The sequence below is a fragment of the Bidens hawaiensis genome, unplaced genomic scaffold, assembly GCF_021521415.1.
Source record: "Bidens hawaiensis isolate Kalapana, Puna unplaced genomic scaffold, B.hawaiensis_p1.1 tig00021030_1, whole genome shotgun sequence".
Lineage (NCBI taxonomy): Eukaryota > Viridiplantae > Streptophyta > Magnoliopsida > Asterales > Asteraceae > Bidens > Bidens hawaiensis.
In genome coordinates this window covers 367,431-393,161 of record NW_027493249.1, presented here as the reverse complement: position 1 = coordinate 393,161, position 25,731 = coordinate 367,431, and the positions used below count along the sequence as shown (strand labels likewise).

At 35.7% G+C, this 25,731-nt stretch overlaps 4 protein-coding genes and 2 pseudogenes across 4 annotated transcripts; 2 read left to right on the top strand and 4 right to left on the bottom strand.

Moving 5' to 3' along the window:
- Positions 1 to 164: 164 nt before the first annotated feature.
- Positions 165 to 1,890, top strand: LOC143562512 (transcriptional adapter ADA2a-like). Its single transcript, XM_077050292.1, has 6 exons — positions 165 to 295; positions 383 to 501; positions 585 to 807; positions 1,069 to 1,279; positions 1,361 to 1,606; positions 1,687 to 1,890. Exons 3-6 carry the CDS (start codon positions 650 to 652, stop codon positions 1,876 to 1,878), a joined length of 807 nt encoding a protein of 268 aa, XP_076906407.1. The 5' UTR covers positions 165 to 295; positions 383 to 501; positions 585 to 649; the 3' UTR covers positions 1,879 to 1,890.
- A 3,753-nt stretch (positions 1,891 to 5,643) lies between these two features.
- LOC143562511 (nuclear transcription factor Y subunit B-3 pseudogene) lies at positions 5,644 to 6,213 on the top strand (annotated as a pseudogene).
- A 2,034-nt stretch (positions 6,214 to 8,247) lies between these two features.
- Positions 8,248 to 9,215, bottom strand: LOC143562510 (uncharacterized). The gene is made up of 2 exons (XM_077050290.1): positions 8,863 to 9,215; positions 8,248 to 8,793 (listed from the first exon to the last, which is right to left on the bottom strand). Exons 1-2 carry the CDS (start codon positions 9,208 to 9,210, stop codon positions 8,248 to 8,250), a joined length of 894 nt encoding a protein of 297 aa, XP_076906405.1. The 5' UTR covers positions 9,211 to 9,215.
- A 3,805-nt stretch (positions 9,216 to 13,020) lies between these two features.
- LOC143562509 (small ribosomal subunit protein uS11x-like) lies at positions 13,021 to 15,151 on the bottom strand. The gene is made up of 6 exons (XM_077050289.1): positions 15,105 to 15,151; positions 13,787 to 13,906; positions 13,650 to 13,695; positions 13,490 to 13,575; positions 13,273 to 13,402; positions 13,021 to 13,186 (listed from the first exon to the last, which is right to left on the bottom strand). Exons 1-6 carry the CDS (start codon positions 15,105 to 15,107, stop codon positions 13,119 to 13,121), a joined length of 453 nt encoding a protein of 150 aa, XP_076906404.1. The 5' UTR covers positions 15,108 to 15,151; the 3' UTR covers positions 13,021 to 13,118.
- A 1,845-nt stretch (positions 15,152 to 16,996) lies between these two features.
- LOC143562521 (putative E3 ubiquitin-protein ligase XERICO pseudogene) lies at positions 16,997 to 18,085 on the bottom strand (annotated as a pseudogene).
- Positions 18,086 to 22,814: 4,729 nt separating this feature from the next.
- Positions 22,815 to 25,486, bottom strand: LOC143562508 (zinc finger protein CONSTANS-LIKE 9-like). The gene is made up of 5 exons (XM_077050288.1): positions 25,468 to 25,486; positions 24,051 to 24,522; positions 23,790 to 23,981; positions 23,179 to 23,456; positions 22,815 to 23,063 (listed from the first exon to the last, which is right to left on the bottom strand). Exons 2-5 carry the CDS (start codon positions 24,480 to 24,482, stop codon positions 22,934 to 22,936), a joined length of 1,032 nt encoding a protein of 343 aa, XP_076906403.1. The 5' UTR covers positions 24,483 to 24,522; positions 25,468 to 25,486; the 3' UTR covers positions 22,815 to 22,933.
- Positions 25,487 to 25,731: the final 245 nt, after the last annotated feature.

The window sequence follows — 25,731 nt, the reverse complement described above, 5'->3', positions numbered from 1 at the left end:
GGCCCCAATTTGAAAAGACACAATTACCATCACATGAATTGCACGTTAATCATTTTTCCTTAAACTAATTGGGATTAACAGCAGGGACTAAATGTGCATCCCTCTTACAAATGTTTGGACTAAATTTTGCAGTTTTTAATATGCTCAAACCACAAGGATCATTTGTGTGATTTTCTCTTTTTATATTGCATAACGAACTCCTATCACATATGATTGATTTCTAAATTGCTTCAGAAAACCCGACTGGAAGTGAACTCTCTGTGAAAGAGGAATCTCCATTTTCTGCGAGAATAAAGTATATCATCATACTTCCAAAACCATGATTTTCTCTAATGAAAATTTAACTTTTTCCAACTTTGATTTTGTAATTTTAATTGGTCAGGGTTGAAGAATCAAGAAAAGAAGGTTCGGCTGGAGGTTCTAGCATCGTCAACGCATCAACAGGGGCAGGTAAGAGAACATCAAGCATTGTTCAAAGTGGCGATGGGATCAAAATAGAAGGTGGGTCCCTGATTATGTTATATCTAGATGAATGATCAATTACAGACGGGTATATAATTATGGTTTTGTGATTTTAGTTCCAGATTCTCATACAGATCGCAGTTTTGGAGGGAAGAAGCTGAGGGCATCAGTAGAAGAAGGGCCTTCAATGACGGAAATAAGTGGATATAACTTCAAGAGGCAAGAATTTGAAGTTGAATATGACAATGATGCTGAACAGTTATTAGCAGATATGGAGTTTAAGGATACTGATACGGATCCTGAACGGGAACTTAAACTTCGTGTCTTGCGTATATACTCAAAAAGGTCAACCTGCAGTCAGCACTTCTAACTTTCTCCCTGTTTCAGTTGAATATAAACATTTTTTTTAACATAATTGCATGAATGGTCCTTGTGGTTTCCCTATATTGCAACTTTAGTCCCCATGTTTCAGAATTATAGCTACTCGTGAGCTTTTGTAACTTTTAGAACCGGGGGGACTAAAGTTGCAGTACAACCAAAGCACAGGGACCATTCGTGTAACTAATATTTATTTATTTATTTTAATTTATCACTTACTGCAAGCAGGCTAGACGAGAGGAAACGCCGAAAAGACTTCATTCTAGAAAGGAACTTACTTTATGGCGACCCATTCGAGCAAGGCCTTTCAGTTGAAGAAAAAGAAATATGTCGTCGCTATCGGGTGTTCATGCGGTTCCATACAAAAGAAGAACATGAAGAGTTGCTGAAAACCGTCATTGAAGAACACAGGATTAGAAAACGAATAGAAGATCTTCAGGTTCTTGCCAATTTACATTATTTGTGCCGGTTCGATCAATGTTATTTATTTGTTAGTATTGATGTTAATATGCGTGTTCAGGAAGCCCGAGCTGCTGGTTGTAGATCATCTGCAGATGCTGAAAGATTCATTGAAAACAAGAGAAAGAGAGAAGCTGAAGAGAGTGCACGCGTGTTAAAGGATATTATGCCGCCTGGTCCTAGTGGTAAATTCTTGCAACGAGCCAATCATATCAAAGGGGATCTTGATACTGGCGGTCTAGCTATAGCTAGTTTGGATGACTGGGATGTGACCGGGCATTTGGGTGCTGATTTGCTCTCAGAAGCTGTAAGTATACTGATCATTTTGCTTATTTGGATTGAAGTGTCGGTGTGTGTAATGTTTTTGTTACATTTGTAACTGTGTAGGAGAAACGGTTGTGTGCGGAGATGAAGGTGCTTCCTGCGCATTATTTGAGCATGTTGGAGAAGCTTAGCATAGAGGTTATGAATGGTCACATAAGTCAAAAGTCAGATGCGCATCGGTTGTTTAGTGTTGATCCGAACAAGGTGGATAGGGTGTATGACATGCTTTTAAAGAAGGGGATCGGTCAACCATGAACCGTTTGACCATGTCGGAGTGCTGTTAGCAATCTGTTAGTTGACTCTTTGATGCAATGCAAACATGTTCTGAACCCTTAGTTATTAGCTGGTAACTTGGTGTAAGTATTATAAGGTGTTTTTAAAAGTTATTGTAAAACTCGGTTCAGACATTGACGTTTTGATTGGTCGGTTCAAAGGTTCACATGAGCCAAAGGATGCTGCGGTTCACAGTGTTTAATTGTTAGTAAACACTCCCAAAGAGGAGGCGGATGCTATGTGACTATGTGAGGCGTCTTTTGGACCAAAGGGGCACCATGGTGCGGATAAAATAACGCACTGGGAACATCATAACAAATTCTGATAGTAATTGACTTAAAATAGACCATATTGTGTTCGAAAGGACCGCCATGAGAGAATGAGCTCCATGAGCATTTAGAAGGTATAAATACATCATTTTGTTAACTATGATGAGATAAGTTTACATCAATGGTTCCTTTCGCTCTATCTAAGCTCTCAACTCACAACTGCTTTCAATGATTCTTACGCTCGAGGGTGGTAGAGAGGAAACCCTATCTTCTTTCTGACGAGCTTAATTGTTGTTTAGTTTTGAAGGGAATGTATCACCATATAAAGCTAATCGAACTCGGTATCATCTAGTGCTAATTCTTGAAGCTTGAGTGTATGAACAGCATGGAATAGGAGACGATATAGCCATATAGGCTTGACGGGTTAAAAAACACATCTTGAAAACCATTATTTTGGGAATGCCATATACAAACATCACTCCCATGGTGTTTTTACAGCCCTATACGGTTTGTATAGTGGCTATACGAGTCGTATAGGCATTGCATGACTGCAAATGTACGTAGGGAACAAAATGACACCCTTTTGAAGTCTATACGTGTCATATAGCCCCTATACTAGCCGTATAGACTTCCTTGCTCGCATAGCCCCTATATGACTTGTATTGGTAGTTTTTTTAACTTAAAAGAAACAAAATACAAAAATATAGGAAACAATAGTCGACATGGTTATAAAATAAAATCACGTAATTTAAAAGTACATATTTTGCTCCATATTAATTAAACAGCCTACGAACAACTAGAGCGTTTTGGGGAATCGGTGTTGGCTATTATTTCCTATAATTTATATATTTTTCTAAGATTTTTTTTTAATATGCGTATATGAGTCATACAGATGGGGCTCGTATAGGGACTATACGAGAGAATGAGACGGAACCTGACACTCGCCAACAGTTCGACACAAACTGACATAATATGGACAAACACGACTCATATAGCCTCTATACAAGTCGTATAGGTTTACCTGGTGTCCAAATAGCCAATCCAGTGTGGGTATAACCCAAGCCTTACTTAGAAAGTTTATGTATATGAATATTACAATCGTCCTTAACACCATTTGTGAAGATTAACCTTATTCTAAGCATCATTATGATGTTAATAATTGACACCAACTTATGTGTGATTTTTACATCTTAGTGTGAGCGTTCGTTTTTTCAATCATATGAATTATATTAATTAATTAATTTGGTTGAGTGCAAACAAGCCGACCGAGTCAGAGCCTTACATTACTCGAGCTTGGCTTGTTAGGCTTTTCTTAAGTTCAAGCCCAGCTCATTTTAAGCCTATATTACTTGGCTTGGCTTAGTTTGGCTTGAAGCTTTTGATCAACCCAGGTTAAGCTAATTTGAAAAAAATCTTAAATGATCCTAAGCTTGGCTCAAGCTTGGCCATATGTAACTAATATACACACGTCCGAAATAATATATATGCACCTCCTATTTTTGTTAGCTTTACACCCCCCTCATTCATCAAGTATGAGATTGTTGCAAGTTACTCTCCCATGCATGGTACTTACATGATGTCACGATAATAGGAGATGCCATTGAAGTGGCTAAAGCCTTAGATATTATAAAATCTGAGGGGCCATGTTTGGGGCTTGAGCTTAATATAAAGAAAACTGAAGTCTTTTGGTCACCTTGCAATGGAGTAAAGACAAAAGTAGATTTGTTTCGTAGCGGGATTGGGAGGCCGAAGTTGGGTGTGAAGCTCCTTGAAGGGGCGGTTAGTTGGGACGCCAACTTTATCAGTAGTTTGGCCATTAACAGAGCTTCAAATGCAGTGAACCTAATGATATGTTTTACTTGCTTGCGTGACCCTCAATGTGAGCTCCTTGCTCGCTCCATATGGGGTTTGCTAAATTGTAATTTGGCCTTCGAGCATGCAAGCCTATGTTTATTAAGGATGTTGTCTTTGTTTTTGACAGCGGGCTCCGAGAGGCAATTGAGAATATTGTGGTATGTAGGGTCCATTTTTTGGGGATTTTCAATGGAGACTAACATCTCTCCAATCCATTTTGGGGGCTTAGGTTTATATTTAGCTGGGGATGTTTTCACCTATGCTTTCGTAGCATCAAGGGCACAATCTTGGAAGTTACAGGACCACATTTTGTGGGATTGTGGTGTTGATGGGTTGGATTCGGATTATGGTTATGCGGTGGATTTCTTGCATCGTTTTCTTCCGGATCTTGATCTAAGCGATTTCGCTAATAAGGACCCCCCCTCCCCAAAGCTCAACATGCTTTGGTGAGTGTACTTTATAGTAAAATCGTCCAATGTTGGGAGAGAAATTTAGTTTATCCAATCGTCAGAGAGTGGTGTTAGAATGCCTTTAGGCTCCCCATGCTCAAGATTTCTTGACCGTCATCCCCATTGAAGGGTTAGAGCAATGCATGTTAGCAGTGGAGTATCGGGTAATTCTTAAATATCGATTAATGATCCCATTGTTCCCAGTTAATCAGCCATGTCCGGTTTGTCGTAAAGTTTGTTTGGATAATTTTTGTTAACATGTCATTCATTGCAAGGAGCTTCCAGGGTTTAAGACATGATTTGGTCAGATGTGATGTGTTAAAAACGAGTGGGGATCTCGACAAAAAGAGAAGCTCCTATGAATTTCCTGTCATAACCATTTGAAGGAAGATCTACTCTCCGGCCAGCAGACGTTCTAGTGTTTGGATGGGCATGGGGAAACACGTTTGTATAGACCTTACTAGAGTATCCCCCATTGTCGGGCTTAGGGATACCGGGTTTGTTGTTAGACAGGTCGTGTTAAATGCGGAATCTAGTAAAGATTGCTAAGCATGAGAAAGAATGTGCTGAGAATCAACATGACTTCATTCCTTTCGCTTTTGATACATTTGGGTTTCTTGCTCCCGAAGCTATTACGTTTCTGAAAAGAGTTCCGAAGGTCGTGCATAGTAAATTATCGACGCCAAAGAACTATAACTTTGTTTTCAGTAAGATCGATTTTGCAATTTTAAAGGGGGTGGCTACACAACTTGTTGCCCGCTTACCCACATCTTTATTGTAATTGAATCCGTTTGTTCTATTATTAATGAAACTAAAACATCAATATTTCAAAAAAAAAAACATGATTTGTTAAAACTCAACGAACCTTAACGATCTTTCCATACAAGCGTCTACTCGTTTTAATATTTTAATCAATCTAATCTCAAGTAACTAGCAAACCGCAACACTCATTTTAGACAAAGCAAAAAGTCAACAGAAAATAGCATCTCACCATCCAACCGTCCAAACTTTCTCCACTACCATCCACACTCCACCATCCCGCCACGTCACACTCCACTTATCCACAAACAAACGGCTCTTACCCCTCCCACGTGTCACCAATACCGCGTTATCTCCACCTCGATCCAACGGACCACACCACTCCAATCCCACATTTCGCACCAACCACACTCTCCATGGCGGATTCCGACAACGAGTCAGGCGGCCACAACACCGGCAGCGGCGAGCTATCGGCGCGAGAACAGGACCGGTTCCTGCCTATCGCTAACGTGAGCCGAATCATGAAGAAGGCGTTACCGGCGAACGCGAAGATATCGAAGGACGCAAAGGAGACCGTGCAGGAGTGCGTGTCGGAGTTTATCAGCTTTATTACCGGCGAAGCGTCGGATAAGTGTCAGCGAGAGAAACGGAAGACGATTAACGGCGATGACTTACTTTGGGGGATGACGACGTTAGGGTTTGAGGAGTATATTGAGCCGTTGAAGACGTATTTGTCAAAGTACCGTGAAATGGAAGGCGAGAAGATGACTACCGGACGGCCGGGAGACAAGGACGGATCGATTGACGGTGCCGCCGGAGCCGCCGCCGCCGGCGGTGGTGGTGGATATAATGTGATGTACGGAGGGTATCAGATACAGCACCAGATGTATAATTCGGGTAAGTATAGTAATCAGCAAACGGGTTTGGGTAGTCCGACGGGGAGGTCGGGTAGTATGGGTGGGTCGTCTTTGAAGCCGGGTAGGTAATGTTTAGGGGAATTAATTATTTTTAAGGTGATATTATTAATATTCTAATTGGCTTTTTTTTTTATTTTTTATTTCTGATTAGTTATTGACATGTGGGTTTCTTAAATGTGGTTTTAGCTTTTGTGTTTAGTTTTATTTTTGTTGCCGAATATAGGTTTTGAAATTTGAATGATTGATAGTTTTATATACTTTAACGTCTTTTAACTTTTATTTTTAGAATGGTGAATTTTATTTTTGTGTTTAAGCCTCCGCATAGTTTAACATTATAACTGACTGATGAAGGTGATTAAAATTGTCTTTAAAATTTTTTTACTTTATATGGGTGTCGGTAAGTTTCGGTTGATATCTCTACCATTACTTGATTTTAGATTTTCTGAGTTTGAGAAGAGTCAATTAAATCAGGCAAATTGGAAATAAATAATCACATCTTTTGTGTATTGGTGATAATAATCTTACTTTTAAAAATCACTAACAACACTTAATGATGGAACTGCTTTTTGTCTCAATGGTCTTCCGTTAAAAAACACTTAACGCTGTTAAGGTTATTTCCGAGTTTCAAATAGGGATGGCAATGGGTCGGGTCTGGGACGGGTCTAGGTATTCCCTGACCCGGGCCTGTTTATAAAACCCCATCCCAGATTCGTCGGGTATTTATCGGGTAATTACCCATCGGGTCTCGGGTATACCCACGGGTTTCGGGTATACCCACGGGTTTCGGGTATACCCGTTAGTTTATTAAAAATACTCATCGGTTATACCCGTCAAGTTTCGACAATATACAACTGGTCAATATGTTTTTTTAATTGATTGCTTATTGATATACACATAATATCTTTTTAATAGTCTTGAATATTACTAGAATGTAAAAAAATTAATACAATAGTTAACACAAATTAGAAATATTAATTTTTATATTTACATATATATATGTATATGGATATGTATATGTATATAGATATATAGTTATTGGGTACTTCGGGTACATAATCGGGTAATCGGGTCGGGTAATCGGGTATATTAGAAATCCCAGACCCGTCCTAAACCCGCGAAAAATTTAAAAACTAATCCCAGACCCGTCCCAATTATGTCGGGTATCAGGTTTTCCCATCGGGTTCGGGTTTCACTTCCATCCCTAGTTTCAAACGGATGTTTTAGGGCTTTTGATCGAAAGAATGATACAAGTCAAATGATGTAAAACTTATCTCGAAACGATGTATCAAATGGATTGATTTTTGTTAATTGAAAATTCAAACACCCGAATTGAAACAATGTTTCGTCGTTTGGATCACCGTTTCGAGATAAGTTTTACATCAGTTGGCTCGTATCCTTCTTCCGATCAAAAGCCCTAAGACATCCGTTTGAAACTTGGAAAAAAACATAGCGGCGCTAAGTGTTTTTTAACAGAGGACCATTGAGGCAAAAATAGTTGAAAGGTTAGACTGTTGGTAGTGATTTTTAAAGATGAGATTATTATCGACCAATACAGAAAAGGTGAGATTATTTCTTTCCAATTTTCCATTAAATAAAAATGTAATAGTAATTCAGTATAAAATGCATAAAAATATTGTATTAGAGAATACCTATCTAACAATTGCTCTCCACATTGTTGAAAATGATGTACTACATTTTATAGACAAAAACTCTTAGGGGGTGTTTGGTATAGAGAATGGAATTGTAGAGAAATGGAATAGAGAAATGGAATTGCAGAGAAAGGGAATTGGTTTGGAGAATGAGAATTGACTGTTCTGTTTGGTAGTACAGAGATTTCAGTAGAGAAATATAGCTGAGAATCATTTCTCTTGTTTGGTACATAGAAAATAAACAGAGAATTATATCAACTTTATCATTAGCACAAGTATTTTTTTCATAACAAATATTTATTAAAAAATAAAAAACATATAAAAAGATGCATAAATTCCAACCAAAATATGCATTGATCAAACCAATTCACATACAAAACATAGTTTTTAAGCAAAAAACATCAACCATAGTTAAAACCAATTCACATACAAAACATACTTCAACCATACACAACTATCCCATTGAACCATTGGTATACAACTCGATCATCTCAATTTTCTCTTCTATTGTCAATGCAAGAAAAGAACGTCCTAGATCCACATCTTTACCAATCAAATGAGCTGCTTTGAACCGTTTTTTCGTAGTGATACCTGGTAAAGCTTTCAACTCATCACTAACCTTTTCATAGATTTCACGAGCCTCCATACCTTCTTTGCTAAGTTGTTCACCCACCATCTCCCCAAATCGAAGCAAAACTTCCTTGATATCTTTGCAAGACTCTCGATATATCTCATCTGCGTCCGTTCTTTTACCTCTTTTGCGCTTGCTTGTTACACTTCCTGTTTGTCCTTCAGATCTATCAACATTTGGAACGGCTTCATCAAGAAAATCAAAGTCTTGAATATCAACAGGTGAGCTTTTTTGCGTCTCTTGAACAACTTCTTCTTCTCCAAGGTCAACTACTTTACTACCAGTAGCTCTATCCTTACCGAATATGGTACACAATTTGTCATAGAAAGGAAATGACTTGTCACGAAAATTCACAACACCTTTGTGAGACTACAAGACAATTACAAATAAATTAGACTAAAATTTTAAAATCTAAAAAACATATTTTTTAGAATATACCTTCACGTATTCATTCCAAACACTATCATCGGCAATAATACAACATTTTTGTTCATCCCAACCAAACCCACTTGTATGCACCATATCATATACAATGCTAAAGTGTGTCTTCCATGTCTTCATCCTAGACTTTATATGTGGTTCTGCTTTGAGGCCAGAGTTAGGAAGACTTACATCTAGCAATTGTTGAACACCATTTAAATAACCTGGTTTGAATCCATTGTCAGCACCAGCATACTTTCCGGATGCATGTATCTCCATTAATGCATCAATTAGCTTTGCATCTTCATCATTTGTCCAGGTATGCTTGCTCCGAGTAACTCCTCTCAATATATTTGAATCTGCCATGTCTACGTACAAATGCATAATTATACAATTAAAAATCATAATTCATGTAACTACAAATACAAATATAACAAGAAACATTAATAAGAAACAAATAAAGTGCATAAATAAACATTAATAAGAAACATCCTTGGTTCTACAAATAAAAAATACATAATTGTCAAACATAATTAAGAAACATTGTTGGCACGCTGCGTACGCATCGCAGTCCAACTATTAAACATTTCATTAGCAAGAAGGTCTCTACGATCGGTCCATTCTTGTGAGAGCTCGATCATAGAAATAACATTGTCATGGTCATTGGCAGGTTGTGTGTGATTTACTGGGATTTTGTTATCAAAAGGGTCTTCACTCATTGTTGTTCGTATGAAATTGTGCAATAAACAACAAGCAATGATGATACGTGGCATGGACTCTAGTGATGATATGAGTTATCACGCAAAATAGCCCATCTATCTTTAATCATTCCGAAACATCTTTCTATAACATTCCTGGCCGATGAATGTCTCATATTAAAGAACTCCTTAGCATTCGTAGGAGGACGAGACCAATCGTTAAGATGATAACGTTGACTTCGATATGGAGTTAAAAATCTTCACCATTTGTATAACCTGCATCACAAAGGTAGTATGTTCCTACAATTAACCATAAACTTTATGTTAATTATCATACTTAAATCTATGTATATTGTTTGAAAATTGTCTATCACATACCCGGAGTTATTTTAAGACCATTGGGTCTACTGATTGCATCACGCAAAACTCTACTATCAGCTGCAGAACCCTCCCATCCCGCTAAGACATACGTAAATAAAAGGTCTCTCGTACATACTCCGAGTACGTTAGTACAAATCTGCCCTTTTCTTGTCCTATAAGGTTTTCTATCAATAGCAGGGACTTTAACTTTAATGTATGTTCCATCTAATGCTCCTAAGCAACCCTGGGTTAAAAGAAATCATTACTTACTAATGTATGTTAGCAAAAAATATCTTTAATAAAAACTGTGTTTGACTAACCTTAACCATTTCCATCTTTCATCAGTTTCATTATCTGGCACTGGCACAGGTGACTTGTAGAGTTCTTTGTGTAATCGACATATAGCATTTAAGACTAACTTGAAATACCGACTTACAGTTTCCCCGAACCGATGAAATCTGTTGACTAGTATCCTATTCTTTGCATTATGAGCAAGGGTATGTCAAAACATAGCAACTTGCTCATCGACTAGCATGTTTTTACTATTCTTTAGTCCCCCTCTAGTTTCTAGCATATCACAAAGTGTTGTAAATGCATGTATATTCATTCTTATGTTAACAACACTCGTAACATCACTTTCATAAACCATCATCACCATGTTTTCACGCCTATTATGGTAACTCATTAAATATTTTGTACGTAAAGTCATTGACTCAATCGACCGACGGAAATGATAAGTACACAACATCCACCAACGAATCGTAACATAAATGACATAAAATGCACCTATGGTAACTATTCTTTGTCTGGAAGGTGATCTTGCCATCTACACATAAAAATATAAGAAAATTCAAGAAAAACAAATAACTCCAAAATATAATCCAAATATTAGTTTGCTTTGTGTCTGTTAAATCTAAACTTCATTTAGCTAAGAATATTGAAGCAGTTGCTAATTTAATCAACAACATAAACCTAATTCATGTTCTACCACTTAATAGAATAAGATGTATAATGAAAACAAAGTGTTGGATTAAAGGAGAACTCACAGGTTAGGTTTGCTGATGATTAAATGATTGATAGAAGCTGATTCCAGGTACGGCGGCGATGCTGATGGATGTCAGGTGACTGCCGATGCTGATGAAAAAAAGTATATCAGTTTGCTTTGTGTCTGTTAAATCTAAACTTCATATATATAACAAATCAAAAGAGTTCATAGTTCCTATTATACACTAAACTAGACCTCACGATAGTTTATAATAAGCGCACCATGTTCAGAGGAACCAAACTTATATATTGTCCAAAAAGAAAAAATCCAAAATCTTCATCCTAAATAAACATTTCTAAACTGATATCTAACTAATCCAAACAATACCCATGTATCAGTTGTATATATCAAAAGTTGAGGGCATTATCGAATGCTAACAATACCTATGTAAGAATGCACATGTTAAAGCTGCCAAAATCATACACTATGAGGCTACCAAAGTGCACATGAGATTGCAGGTAAATTAATGCAAAAACGCAGCCAAAATGCACACCAAAATGCAGCAAAATAAAGTGCAAAATTGAGCTAAAGTGAAAGAAGCTTCCAAGTTATCTTATAAAGTGTCAAAATGGACACTATGAACCGGCGAAATTACTCATCAAATCCTAGAACATGAATGCCAAATCTTGCATCAAATTGCACCACAAAATTATGTGAAAGTGAACATGTAATTGTAGGAAAACGAATATCCATCTCAAAATAACCAATCATAAATCATAATAGGTTCAAATTTTATGAACGTGAAAAAATAAATCTCAAAATAATCACACATAATAGGTCTAAATTCCTCCATCCCCTAATGAAGAGTAAAACAAAGAAAACCTGCAAGTGTAAGTGTAAGGCTCATTCCTCAAATGGCTTGCAAAACATACACCATAATTTACAATAGTCTAGTCGAAGATATTGGTTTACACAACGATGGATTTGTAACATTTCACATACACAAAGCCAGTCACCTCCAAATCAATTAAATAAAATGAGTCAACAAACCTAAAGAAAACTTTATAGACTAACACGAAAGGACATGTAATTTATAAGTATAACACAGGTGTAACCCTCTACACAACAACCTTCAAATGAAATGAACAACAAAATAAACCAGTGTCTTTAAGAAAATTGACAAAATCACAAACAATGAACCACTAATTTGAGTGCAATCAAGCAATAAATTAAAGATAAATGATAATTGCAAGACCTGCCGAAGGAGGCGACAACCGCAGTTAGAAAGGGAACTGGTCAACACTACCGCATAATCGATTAGCAATTATAAAGGTTATTGAAGGAATAAGTGAATGTTGCAACCGATTGGTGAGTGACTGTCGAGATAACGATTAACAGGAGGCAATTGGGTTGCGGTGCTATCCTTGCTGAAGGAGGAAAATGGGAGAAATAAAACCCTAAAAATCAATTCTCTGCTTTTTTTAGAAAAACAAAATCAGAGAAATGGAAATGGTTTATTTCCATTTCTCACCTTTTTCTTTCATAAACAAACAAGAGAATTCTTTCCAATTCCATTTCTCACCCCTCAATTCTCTCTACCAAACACCCCCTTAATGATTTGTTTTTAGAATAATAATATATAACTCCAATATTAGCACTAGTCAAGCAATTGATAAATGCAAGGTGTTTCTTTGTTTCAAATTTCAACAATCAATTTTAGTATTTTACAGAACTAAAACAGTCCCTTCAAATTAGCAAATCTTTCAATTTATCAATGTGGTGGATGAATGATGAGTTCAAGCATAGGTCTTCTTTTTACATCATGATCAAAATCATATGAATAGATCTCGGTTAAACTTAGCTTTTAAGTAATTCATACGCAAACAATTCAATGAACCAGACTTAAATCTATTAAACGTTCAAGCGGAGATAACATAACTACATTTAAGCATTCGAACGCAAAGCATCTCATCACAGAACAAGTAAAAGACGTTCATTTATTTTCAACTGTTTCCGTCATTTTAAAAGCAACGTTATAACCAGATAGAATCCGCCATTTAATTGTAAACGTTCCGTTAAATAAACAGGTGCATAAACCCGTCCAAAATCGCATACATAACTAAAAATAACAATTCAAATGTCTACCAAACAACCTATAAAAGTTGTCATAACACATAGAACGTTCATCCAAATTGCAAATACGCTGCAAAACATATACTGGACCAAACAAATCATAGCCTCCTTCCTCTTCTACCACTCTTGCGGCGAGTGCTATCAGTTGGAATTGGTGTCACATCCTCTGCACCAATCAAATCACAACTTCTCATCATCTACCACTAAACCAAAAACTATTTTTATCAAAAAATAGTGCTAAAAAGTCCTTACCGATGCGACCAATTTTCATGCCAGATCGAGCAAGAGCTCTAAGAGCGGACTGAGCACCCGGACCTGGTGTCTTAGTCTTGTTTCCACCAGTAGCGCGTAACTTAATGTGAAGGGCATTGATACCAAGCTCCTGTTGGCCAAAAAATAAAAAACTTAAAACAGGCTAAATAATATAAAAGCTAATAACAAAAAGAAAATAATTTTTAAAAGTAAAAACCTTGCATCTGGTAGTAACATCTTGTGCTGCAAGCATAGCTGCGTATGGAGATGATTCATCTCTATCAGCCTTCACCTTCATGCCGCCTGGCAAAAACAAATAAGATGTTAATAAATACATATTATAACAATAATAACAAAAACATGGTTGGATATCGTACCGGTAATCCGGACCATGGTTTCTCTTCCAGAGAGATCAGTCACATGCTGCAGTAGGTATAAAAACATATTAGTCATCAACACAGCATAAAGGCTACCAATTTCAATACATACATATTATACATAAGTAATAACTTACAATGAAAGTATCATTGAAGGATGCAAAAATATGCGCCACGCCAAACACAAGCTCTCCCTCACGAGTAGCCGGTCCAAGAGTGACATTGTCTTCCTTGGGCTCTCTGACCTTCCTCTTTGACTATCAGAGATAAAAAAACAAGTTAATAAAAAGGATTAGTAAGTAAAGATTTATATATATATAATACATGTAGGGTGATTTCACAAGTTCTTATTACTTCAATACAGTTTGTAAACCACTATTACAGAAAAACAAAACTGAGCATTCATAATTAGCCAACATTAACTACTATGTAAGACTAACTATAAAACATATACCAATTCACACTTGGCAACGCTCCTAAACAACACTGTTGATTCAACATATTTAAAGTTGTAAAACACAAACGAAAAATATACGTATGAGTAAAAAGATCAACATAATTACTCCTAGTTTAGTAAAAGCATAGAAAACTGTGGGAAATTGAGTGTTGAGTAACCCTAATGTAACGAGAAGATGATAGCATTTTGTTTGGTTAAATATTGAACTAATACAACCATAGTTGTTAAAACCCGACTAGGCGCTGATTAATCGTCAATTAATCCTGATTAATCATGATTATTTCCAATTAATACTCGATTAATCACAAATCACCACCGGACCGACTGACTAGCGATTAGTGATTACTACCTATGCAGTCAATCTCGGTGGTATCTCGGTTATCAGTCGATACTTGACCGATATTTCACCGATATTCCCGATATCAGGGTTTTAAGTCTTAATTTTCAACTTTTAGTGTTTAATGTTGGTGTTTTGAGTCTTAATCAGTTCCTACAATTGTTAGTGCTTTTCAAGTTGTAAATGGATAATTTATTAATAGTAGGAGAGTATACTGAATTGTTAGTGTTAAAGTGCTATATATATAAATTTTGCATGATATAAAAACACAGATATCCCACCGACATCTCACTGCGATAACATCCCCGACCGATATCCGATATTATTCCGCATTAATTGTTTAGATTACCACAACACTGGATAACTCCTAACAATCATAGCATCTATTAACTCTAAATTCAACCACCAAAATAAAAAACCAAAATACCAAATCACCTAATTTTCTAGGTTTTGATAGCTGACTGAAACATTTCAGATGAGCATGTACCAAATCCTAACACTTGCATTGATTGGACACGTAATGAGCTATAAAATGGTGATTATGCATAGGCAAATAGCAATTAAAAGCTGAATCAGTCAATTGGATTAATCAAACCGATACAGGTAAATTAAGCTGATTTACGATTTGTACAATCTCGATGCGATGATGTATATAGATTACCATGGTTGTTGACGGCGGCGAAAACAAAGGCAGCTGCTGCTTCTTCTCTGGTTCGCTGAGAATTGAGGTTGAACTGTTAATAATTAGGTTTTATAGGATTAGGGTTTCACTGTGGGTGGGCTATTCATGGAGCCCAATAAGATTTTAGCTCTGCCCACTGAGTCGTGTTCATTTGGGTTCTCTCCGTGCAATTAAAGCCCTAAAGGTGCACAAACGGGGTATTTTTAGGAATCGGAACCGGGTGGGAACTGGTTTCGGATATGGTCAACAAAAGTCAAAAGCGGGTAGGATAGGAATTGTTTTTGGGTATAGTTGGGTATTTGACCGAGTTTTTTTTTTCAGGTTTCGGGTAGGGTAGGTTCGGGTTTTGACCAGGTATTTCCGGTTTTCGACGGATCCAGGTCGGTTCCGGATATGCCTCTAGAGAGAAATCCTATACCAGGTTGTACCCGCGGGTCCGGTACGGGTAGGAATCGGTTCCAGGTCAGGTCTGGGATCAGGTATTTTGTGAACTAGGTGCAATTGCAATTGCAATTGCAAAAACTGCTTTTTTAACATGTTGATGGTTTAAGACCGGTTCGAAACATGATGGTTAACTTTTGAGATCGTTTTAGCATGATGGTTAAGGCTTGAGAATTTTAAGTTTTTAGGTTTGAAACCTAATTCAGTGAGGTTTTATCACATTGATGGGTATCCTTGTAGATTGTGTTGCTGAGGAGTCAGGCCTGTAGGCTGGAAGGTCAAAATCAGTATGGACGGTTGATATTTCATCTTAGGATGTCTTACTCAGGTCTTGAGGATAGTTCTAGATGTTGTAAAAAAAGTTTTAAGACTGGTTAATTTTATTCAATATTGTCAAATTGATTCAAACCGACTTCGAATGGAAATTATTTGAAATGATAGGAAAGGTTTGGATCGGACATTTGATTCAATATTGTCAAATTGATTTAAACCGGTTTCGACTGGAAATCATTTGAAATGATAGAAAAAGGTCCAGGTCGGACATTTGATTCCATATTGTCAAATTGATTCAAACCAGTTTCGAAATGGAAATAATTTGAATCGATAGAGAACGGTCGAGATCGGATTGGAACAAGATTCAAATGGGTTTTCTCTAATTACAAAAAAAAATTGCAAGACTTTTTTAAATTTAAAAAACTAACAAAACAAAATATAAGTAATTGAAACTAGGCATCGATGTCGTTGGCTCTTGGTAGTACTTTTAGACGTTTATTAATGGGATAACTTTGCATAATAGTATCATGCCTATCATTTGTTCTAATAAGGTCATTTAAGGCCAAACCAAAAACAAAATGCTAGTAAGAATTTGATTTGGTTTAACGGCCTAGTTTTAGTTTACATCAGTAGAAAATTTACTAACGATTTGATTTATATGATTCATAGTTTAACCTAAAAAAAACTATCAAAGTCATTTTTCATTTTTCAAGAGCTTTATGCGGAGATGTTCTAAACCAAATAATCCCATGTTTTTAGCATTACATTCTTGATGCCTGATAATTTCATAGAGAAAATTATTGTTTGCGTCTCTATGGTTTTAGGGCGAGGCACAATGAGTACCCGAAAAAATTTTTGAACTGGTTGAGTCCCTGTGGTTTCAGAAACGAACAATTTGAGTCCCTGTGGTTTCAGTAAAATGAAAGTTTACCTTCAAAGTTAAGTAACTGCAGGGACTCAAATGGTTCATTTTTGAAACCACAGAGACTCAACCAGTTCAAAAAAATTTTCAGGGACTCATTGTGCATCCGTCTTAAATCTACTTAAACGCAAATAGTAATTTTCTCTAATTTCATATGTTTACAACATGATATAAAAAAAGTCAAACTTGAAAAATGAATGGTCAATTTTGGGTCAAAACTCAAGAAAACACAAGGGTAAGCAAACCTTTGTGGTGTGAAAAACATGGATTATAGCAGCCATATAATCCCAACAAAAAAGAGCAAAAAATGGACATCCTAATAATAATAATAATATCCATCTCCTTCCAACATTTTCATCCTGATGTTCCTTAATCTCCCAAAACATCCACCCTGTTTCATCCAATCTACAAAACATGTCAGACAACAAGATCATGGCTGCACACCTTAAAATTGATATGCAAGAACTCTCTCTAGAAGATGACACACCAACTTCACCAAGGAAATCATCAGCCACCAAGATCACCTGCATGTGTGCACCCACCAACCACCCTGGTTCCTTCCGTTGCCGCCACCACCGCACCGCTTCCGTCGGCTCAAACCTCTCCGAGTTAGGAAACCGAAGAACCGCCTCCGTTGGTGCCAATCTTTACCAGTTAGGCAACAGTAACAGTAACAATAACGGTATTGCCAAAACACCCAAAAAATCTAGGGAGTGTTGATAATTATGTATTTGTATTAAACATTTGAAATATATGTAATTAATTCATTCATTAATATGCTTTGATAAAAGTTTTACAGTTTCTCAGATGCTTATTGCACCGGAAACATATACACCAGCACAAAGTCATAAACTAAACATAATGTCACATTGGGTTTGTGTTTTCTTGTGTTTCTTTCGGGCCGATCACGCGGTTCCTACAAAGGGGACATGTTAAGTTCCAGTAGTTTAACCATTTCTCTAGACAAGTTTTATGGAAAACATGTCCACACGAAAGGCGGTTAACATTAGCATCGGGTTGAAACTCGGTCAAGCAAACCGAGCAGTCTTGTTTTGTGGTGCACGAAAGGGAGTCGAACCAGATTGTCGGGGTTAGGCTTCTGAAGTCATCCATGAAGGTTGTTGGCGGGCTTGGATCGGATGGCACACGGATCCACATGCGCAGGATGGATAACAGGTGTTCTTTCATGAACGATATCGACATGGCGGTTTGAACCAGGATCATGCATAGGATTCCAGCATCTGATGGGCTTGAGTATGGTGACAGACCCATGTTGGGTTTAACCTGAATTTAACACAAAAGTAATCCAAATGACTAGGGTTAAAAAGTATTAAAATTTGCACATGATCTATCACAAACAACGCCTATTTAGGGGTGCAAACAAGCCGAGCTACTCAAGATCAAGTCGATTATAAGCTCGAAACAAGCCGGGCTTGTTCGAGCTCGAGTCTGAGCCTCAAATAAAGCGTGCCCAAGCCCGATCTCGAGCCTTGTGTGTGAAGCTCGTTTAGGTCCGTTAAGCCTTAACAAGCCTAGTTGCGTATTTTAATATTTTCTCTCTTTTGGACTTCTATATATTAATTTCACACTGCACAACTTTTGCTCGTTTAAGGTACTACACGAGCTCAACTGCTCAAGCCGATCTTTGCCTCGTTTAAGGATATACTCAATATACATAAAAATAATTAAAAACGTATATAAACCAATTAATAAATAATAAACGAGCCGGGCCTGAGCTAGAAAACACTACTCCCGATGCCAACTCACAAAATACTTGAGATCAGATCAATAACAAACTCGAAACGAGCCAGGCTTTTTTAGCATGATTCGAGCCCGAGCCTCAAATGAGGCTTGTTTAGTTATTGTTTGACCTCTTTTGAACTTCCATGTATTAATTTAATTTCACACTGCACAGCCCAGCATTGGCTCATTTAAAGTCCTACACGAGCTTGAGGCAAGCTGCGGCTCATTTAAGGTTTTTCTCAAAATAATTAAAAACATATATAAATCAATTAATTAACAATAAACGAGCCGAGCTCGGGCTTTGCTCGTTTACACCGACCGCCTATTTTTGTGTGAATTACTCGATCGGTCCAAGAAATTCCAATAAGAATCACCCAATTTACACATTTCGAAACATAATTAATCAAATTTGATAGGACGTAGTTTAACAATGGGATCCGGGTACCAGATAACAAGATCCAGATACAAACGAATTCAGATTATGAAGAACAAGAAACAATAAACGATCGGATCATGGGATGTAAGCTTTAAAAAGCAAAACCCACTTTATAAATCGAAAACCCACAACAGATTCAAGTTCAATTGTTGAAAACATTGAAACACGTATTCATAAAAGTAAGAAAGATACATACTTGCAGGTTGAAGAGTAAATTTGTAATTGTAATTGAATTGAATTGAAAGTTGGTGAATTTGAATGGAGTGGAAAGTTGAGGTGGGTTTTTAAGGACAGTGGAGGAGCTTTAATGGCGCCGCTACCAAAAGTTTATGGGTTTTGAATGAAATTGTAATGTTATTCGTTATAAGGTTCGGAGCATGTTTTGGGATTGAGTTTGAAATATACTTATTGGGTTATTGGTTTTATTTTGGAAAGTCAGCATTTGGGTTTTTGAAAAACTGTTTTTCAACCCTTTCAAAAATCTAAAATAAGAGAAGATTTTTTTATTGCCAAACACATTTTAATTTATTGACCTTTTGAAAACACCAATAAACATTTTTCAAACTCAATCCCAAACATGCTCTTATATTTGTTTATTTCGTTTAGGGAAAGGTGTTTGTGAGTTATTCGTGATCGGTTTGTGAAAACATGATAATTGCATGTAAGGTTTTCGTTTGGGGATGCCCAACAGGTATATCAAAAACTCGTGGGTTTACTTGATATCTGACAGGTAATTAGTTAATTATTTAACAAATACCCGAAGGATTTGAGATGGAGTTTACTAATCGGGTTTGGGTTTGGGAATGCCAGAACCTAACCCAAACACGACAGTTACCATCCTTAGCGACTGACAAGAGGCAAAGTGTGAACCGACGATTGAGGTGGGGGGGGGGGGGGGTGGGTTGAGGGCGCCACTCGAATATGTAATCCCAAACATGTAAGGGACAATTAAAGGAGTGTTACAACTCCTTCCTATTTTGCTTTTTTTCTTTCAAAGACGGAGAAAGAAATTCTATATCTCTCTCCTATTTACCTTGATGGTGAAGAATCAAATTATTATCACTATATTTATTCATTTTTTACCTTTTTTTTTCTTACCAAGTGCTAAATTTGTGGGTTATTTCTACTAATTGGGGTCCTTCCTTCACCGCCCCTCATGTAGATGGTCTACAGGGTTTATAACTACTCTTACTATAGGCGCTTACATATCCAACACTTATATCGACTATACCCAAAACTTTTCTGATTCACCTCAACATTCCTCACTTGTTCGTCTAGTGTTTCTATATTATGAGTTTTATTTAAAGTCTCTGAGCTATGATTATTGAAGGCTCTAATGTTTCAGTTTTGATTTTCAGCTTCATAGAAGGACGTATAAGTCAATCCGTTATGTGATGTTTCGATTGAACTAGAAGGCTCTGATTTTTTTTAATCTACAACTTTTTCATGACTGTGACTCTGTGATAATGTTTCAATTATCGTTTCTGATTTTGTAGACTTAATGATTTATCGTTGTTCACATAATCACATTTCACTATACACTAATCAATATATTTCATGACCCCTTTTTTAACTCACCCAAGGCCCCATAATTCTCAAGGACATCCTTAACAAAGGTATTCAACTTTACAATTCGATTAAATATGTAATTGCTAGGATCTTACACTCACATGAACCGAACACAAATATGAAAACAATAAATGAACACAAGGATTTCTACTCTTTTTTTGTATACTAACGGTTTTTTACGTTCACAAATATAGAAAATGCAATTGAAAATAATGAGATCCCATCACTACAACCCATTACCCATTATATGCTATGGCAACTTCAACCCATACTTAAAATACATCACCTACATGCAAACTCTTACTTTCCAATGCTATGAATCTATATGATCCACACCTCACCATCTCATCACAATAAAGAGACAAACAACTTATCTCAATACACTAGATTTATATATATAATTAGATATTTTAATATTTAATATATGATTTTGCAACTTTTCAAACAATAATATTAGCTATACTTGGTTTCTTGATATTTGGTTGAAATTTTGGATTTCTTACTTTGTTACACATATTTTTTTTTAACCAAAAAAATATGTGATTATGAGACACTTGGTGCAACTTTTCAAAAAAATATGTGATTATGAGACACTTGGTAATTATGAGACACATGTGCATGGCTCTAGAAACACCCTAATTCAATTATTTGTGATTAGTCTACTTTTACACTTAATAGTGACAATTGTTTATAGGACCTCCAATTATATTTAACATTGATACTATTTTTAATTCTGTTACCGGTTAATTCTGTTGAATCTTCATATTATATATAAATAATAACATCTTTGCGTGTCTTGTCATATTAAATTACTAGTTTTAAAGCTCGTGTTACACACGGGATAATTCAAATTATAAAATTATAAGTAAAACAAATAATTACATAGCGTATATGAAAAAAAATGTATTACATCTATGCTTGTAACTATAAAATGTGTACATAAATTTATTTTATTTATATCACAAAATGATTTTTTTTAAATGAGCTTAATAAAAAAAATGTCTGTGCAAAATCGTACCCGAGAATGCTTCTTTCTATTGAAAAATTCATTCTCGGTGTCATATACGTATAATTGAAATAATTTTGATTATGAACCAATTTCGAAAATAAGACTTTTCATACGATAGTAGTTCTAATCATTCAGCATAAATACAAAAGAGACGTTACATTTATTGATATATTTATCAATTTACCACCATCAAAGGAAAGTAGGATATTAATTTGTAGCAATGGATGTTCTTCAAGAACTATGTTTTTCTGAGCTACACCATAAAAATTTTTTTAATAAGTTTCAAAGGGCTTCTCGACTTAGTCATAACGACAACATAAAAAATAATATGTTAACCCATTCAATTTTGTGAATATTTTGTTTCATTTGAGCATAATTTTGCATGACATACTTCCCATTCAACGTTCTGATCACCATTGAAGGAAAAATTAATGTTGACATAAATATTTCAAATTTGATAAAAGTTAGAAGCATTGATAGGCATGGGGGTGGCATGTCGAAAGTGTTCGCAATTTTTTCTTAAATTTTAATAGTTGAGGGAAAAATAATCAATTTACCAAATCTCGAACCTTTTGATTATTTCAAAAAATGCCCTTAAAATAAACTTGAAACCCGAATCATGTTTAAAATTCTAACTTTCATACTTTTGACATTTTAAAGTCAACACTTTGAACTCATAACAAATTTGACGATAAATCTATTTTACATTCTCAAACTTTTAAAAATACTCAAAATTTTCATTTTTGATCTAAATGTAGTTAACTTGTACCAAACAATCTATTTACCAACTTCTGACCCATAAAATCAAATTTAACTTCCACAAAAAACCCGAAACAATTTTCATTTGGGAAACATGATTTTTTGTTGATTTTTGGAATTTACCAAGTATTTTGAAATATATAGTAAAATAATATGTTAATATATATATATATATATAGATATGATATAAATATTGTGTAAAAGGAAAGTGAATAATTATTGATTTATTACATATATTAGGGTATATTAGTTTTGAAGGGAAAAAAATTGTGAGAATTAACCAAAACATGACAAGTATCCACATTTATTTTACTTTATTAGAATAGGTAGATTATTGTCAGCATAATTAAACACAAATTATTACAAAGAGCCGTGTTGGGTTAGGCGATCAGGGGTGTGTATATGTCATGTTGGGTCGGTTTTGAGCTAAAGTCGAACGAAAACTAAACAGCAGGAGTGATATGAAAAGTAAAGAAACTAAAGTGTTTGTTTCTTTTTATGTTATCCTTAATAAGTTAGATAGCTGCAACCTTAAAACTTACCTTGAAAAACTACATACTACAAAACATACAAACATTAAGTATAAGACTGCCAAGACACCCTAAAGTCAACTGTAATTTACAAAGATCTTCACATAATAACAACTCATCTTGTTATTAGTAGCTTCTTGTTGCACTCATGGGATCATAATCATAAGCATCACCGGCCTTAATAAACCGCCCTTTCACTCGTTTCCTCCCATCAGCCCTCGCCTTTCGCGTTGCATACCTTACTCTCTTCTCAAATCTTCACCGAAAATTGCATCCAAACACGTGATATTTAATTAATGATATTAGATTATAGAGTATATGTATCAATGAGTTATTGAGTTTATGTTTAAGAAAAACAAAAAAAAACTCACTTTCGCATCTTCTTTTTTTCCTTGTAACGAAGAACCGCATCACTTCTGGTGGTGGTGCTACCCATACCCGGTGTGCACCAAGGCGGCTCGCCCATAGGAACCATAGAAGAAGCCCCACAGTCTTGATATTCCCCACCGCTGCTCTCACCGGTCACATTTGAAAATGATATATTAGAATGCTGGCGTGCATAGCATGGGTTGGGTTCGGTTTTGCAGCTTACTAACGAATCAATTGAGGCTGCGTTACTGCATTCCGGCTGCGCTATATTCGAAGACTCCTAAAACAACTTAAACTTTAGCATATGGTAGATTCATAAACAAACAAACAAACAAACATATCCAGTAAAATCCCACTCATAGCAAGCTAAACCGTTCCTCTATCCTAGAAGACAGAGAAGTTGCTTCCACTGAGACCCTGACTCCAAAAATATTTTTCTTGACATGTATAGTATAGTATTCAGATAACATAAAGTAATATTTTTCTTGGCATGTAAAGTACAATATCTAGATAACATAAAGTAATGTTTTTTTTAACATGTAAAGTATAGTATCCAGATAACATAAAGTGTGACTTGGTGAACACGATATTTGACTATGAATCAAGGTGATACCTTTGTAGCATCTTTCTTGCCAAACAAGCTATCGATCCCGTCTTTTGCAAAAAGATGTTTCGGATCATTACAACCTACACCGAACAATTCTTCATAGTTCTCAATGTTCATGTCAACTTCATCCATGGTGTAGTCATCGTAGACCCCATCATCAACCACTTGTTCAGGATCTTTTGTCCCTGAATATGTTATCTACAAGCAAACCATGTACAAAAATTAAAACTTTAGATAGTTGTGACAATTGATATACTGATTACTGACCTCAACGTTCGCGGATGCATCTTGAATCTTGTCGTTTCCAGAAGCTTCTTGAGTCTTATCAGCAATGCTCATTGAACCCATTTCTTGTTCACAAGGTTCAGACATAAAAGACCAAATTTTTGAAAGTTCGTCGGCTGAAGGGCATCCCGAATAACAATTTAACGTCTGTCGACTATGTGTACTAGGATCCATAGCAGGTCCATTATGAGTAACCCAATCACAATTCTGACAAAGAGACATGTTTTCATCAACACATCTAACGACTGCAGGCTGTGAGTTACACATATCACACACGAGTGTTCTCATGTGGCGTTTCGAAAGTGGGTTCGCGGAATGAACATTGCGATCGCAAGATAAACATAAGTAGGCTGCATCGGACCGACAATACACCATTGATCTTGCCTCCCCACAATAATCACAATTGTATCCCATTTTTCAAATAAAATTTGTCACCTAGATCAAGATTTTAATCCTGCATAAATCAAGATATATAAATGGGAACTTTAATCAGAAAGCTGATGAAATATACAAATTTTATTGATTAAGAATATGAATATAAAAAAGGGTCAATTTTGGAACAAAAATTATGAATAAAGATGATTATATCCTGATAATATCCAAGAATAAATGAATAATTTCTTGATAAAATGGTTCCTAAAACATTCTAAAATAAAATTGATGGAATGGTAGAGATGCCAAACGAATAAAAGCTTAAATTGAACAAGGTTTTTAGCATCTTAAAATCCAACAAAAGATGAACCAGAATCTACATAACATAAGCTAACTATCAGCAAACAAATAAACCTAAATAAACCAGTAAAAATGAGTAAAGTTTCAATTTTTTTTTTCATTTTTTTGTTATAATTATCAAATAATTTCACAAAAGATGAACCAGAATCTACATAACATAAGCTAAATATCAGCAAACAAATAAAACCTAAATAAACCAGTAAAAATGAGGAAAAGTTTCATTTTTTTTCATTTTTTTAATAATTATCAAATAATTTCACAAAAGATGAACCAGAATCTACATAACATAAGCTAACTATCAGCAAACAAATAAAATCTAAATAAACCAGCAAAAATAAAGTTTAAAAATTTTTTCATTTTTTTCTATAATTATCAAATAATTTCACAAAAGGATCCGATTACAACAGAGAGCCAGGTAAGCGGACAACAGTCTGCCCACAGCAACCTTTTAAATGGCAAATCTGATATGAAAACTTTATAATCCAAGATGAACTTTTTTACAAAATCATAACAAATATAGACAACATAAGATGATATGTACAAGATTTGATGAAAAATATGATCAATCAAGAAAGTGAATCATAACTTACAGATCATGAAGAAACCAAGCAAATCAAGCAAATCCCATATGTATGTGGCTAAAAGAAAGAGAACCCAGAAAGCTTACTTGATAAAAAGAACAAGAACCCTGAAAAGATTGAGAGCTTTGTGGATTTAATGTTGTTTATGTAATCTGTTGTTGTGAGGTAGGTGTTGGTTTTGGTAAGGGTGTTAAATATCTGACAACGTATCACAAAATATCTTAAAAAGGGTAAAAAGTGCAAGCAGATAGAGCAAGTGTGGGCTCAAAAGGTGGGACCTTGACACATGAAAACTCATCTTGGTTATTTACTATTTTGCCCTTGTAAATATGGCAATTTCCACTTTTGAC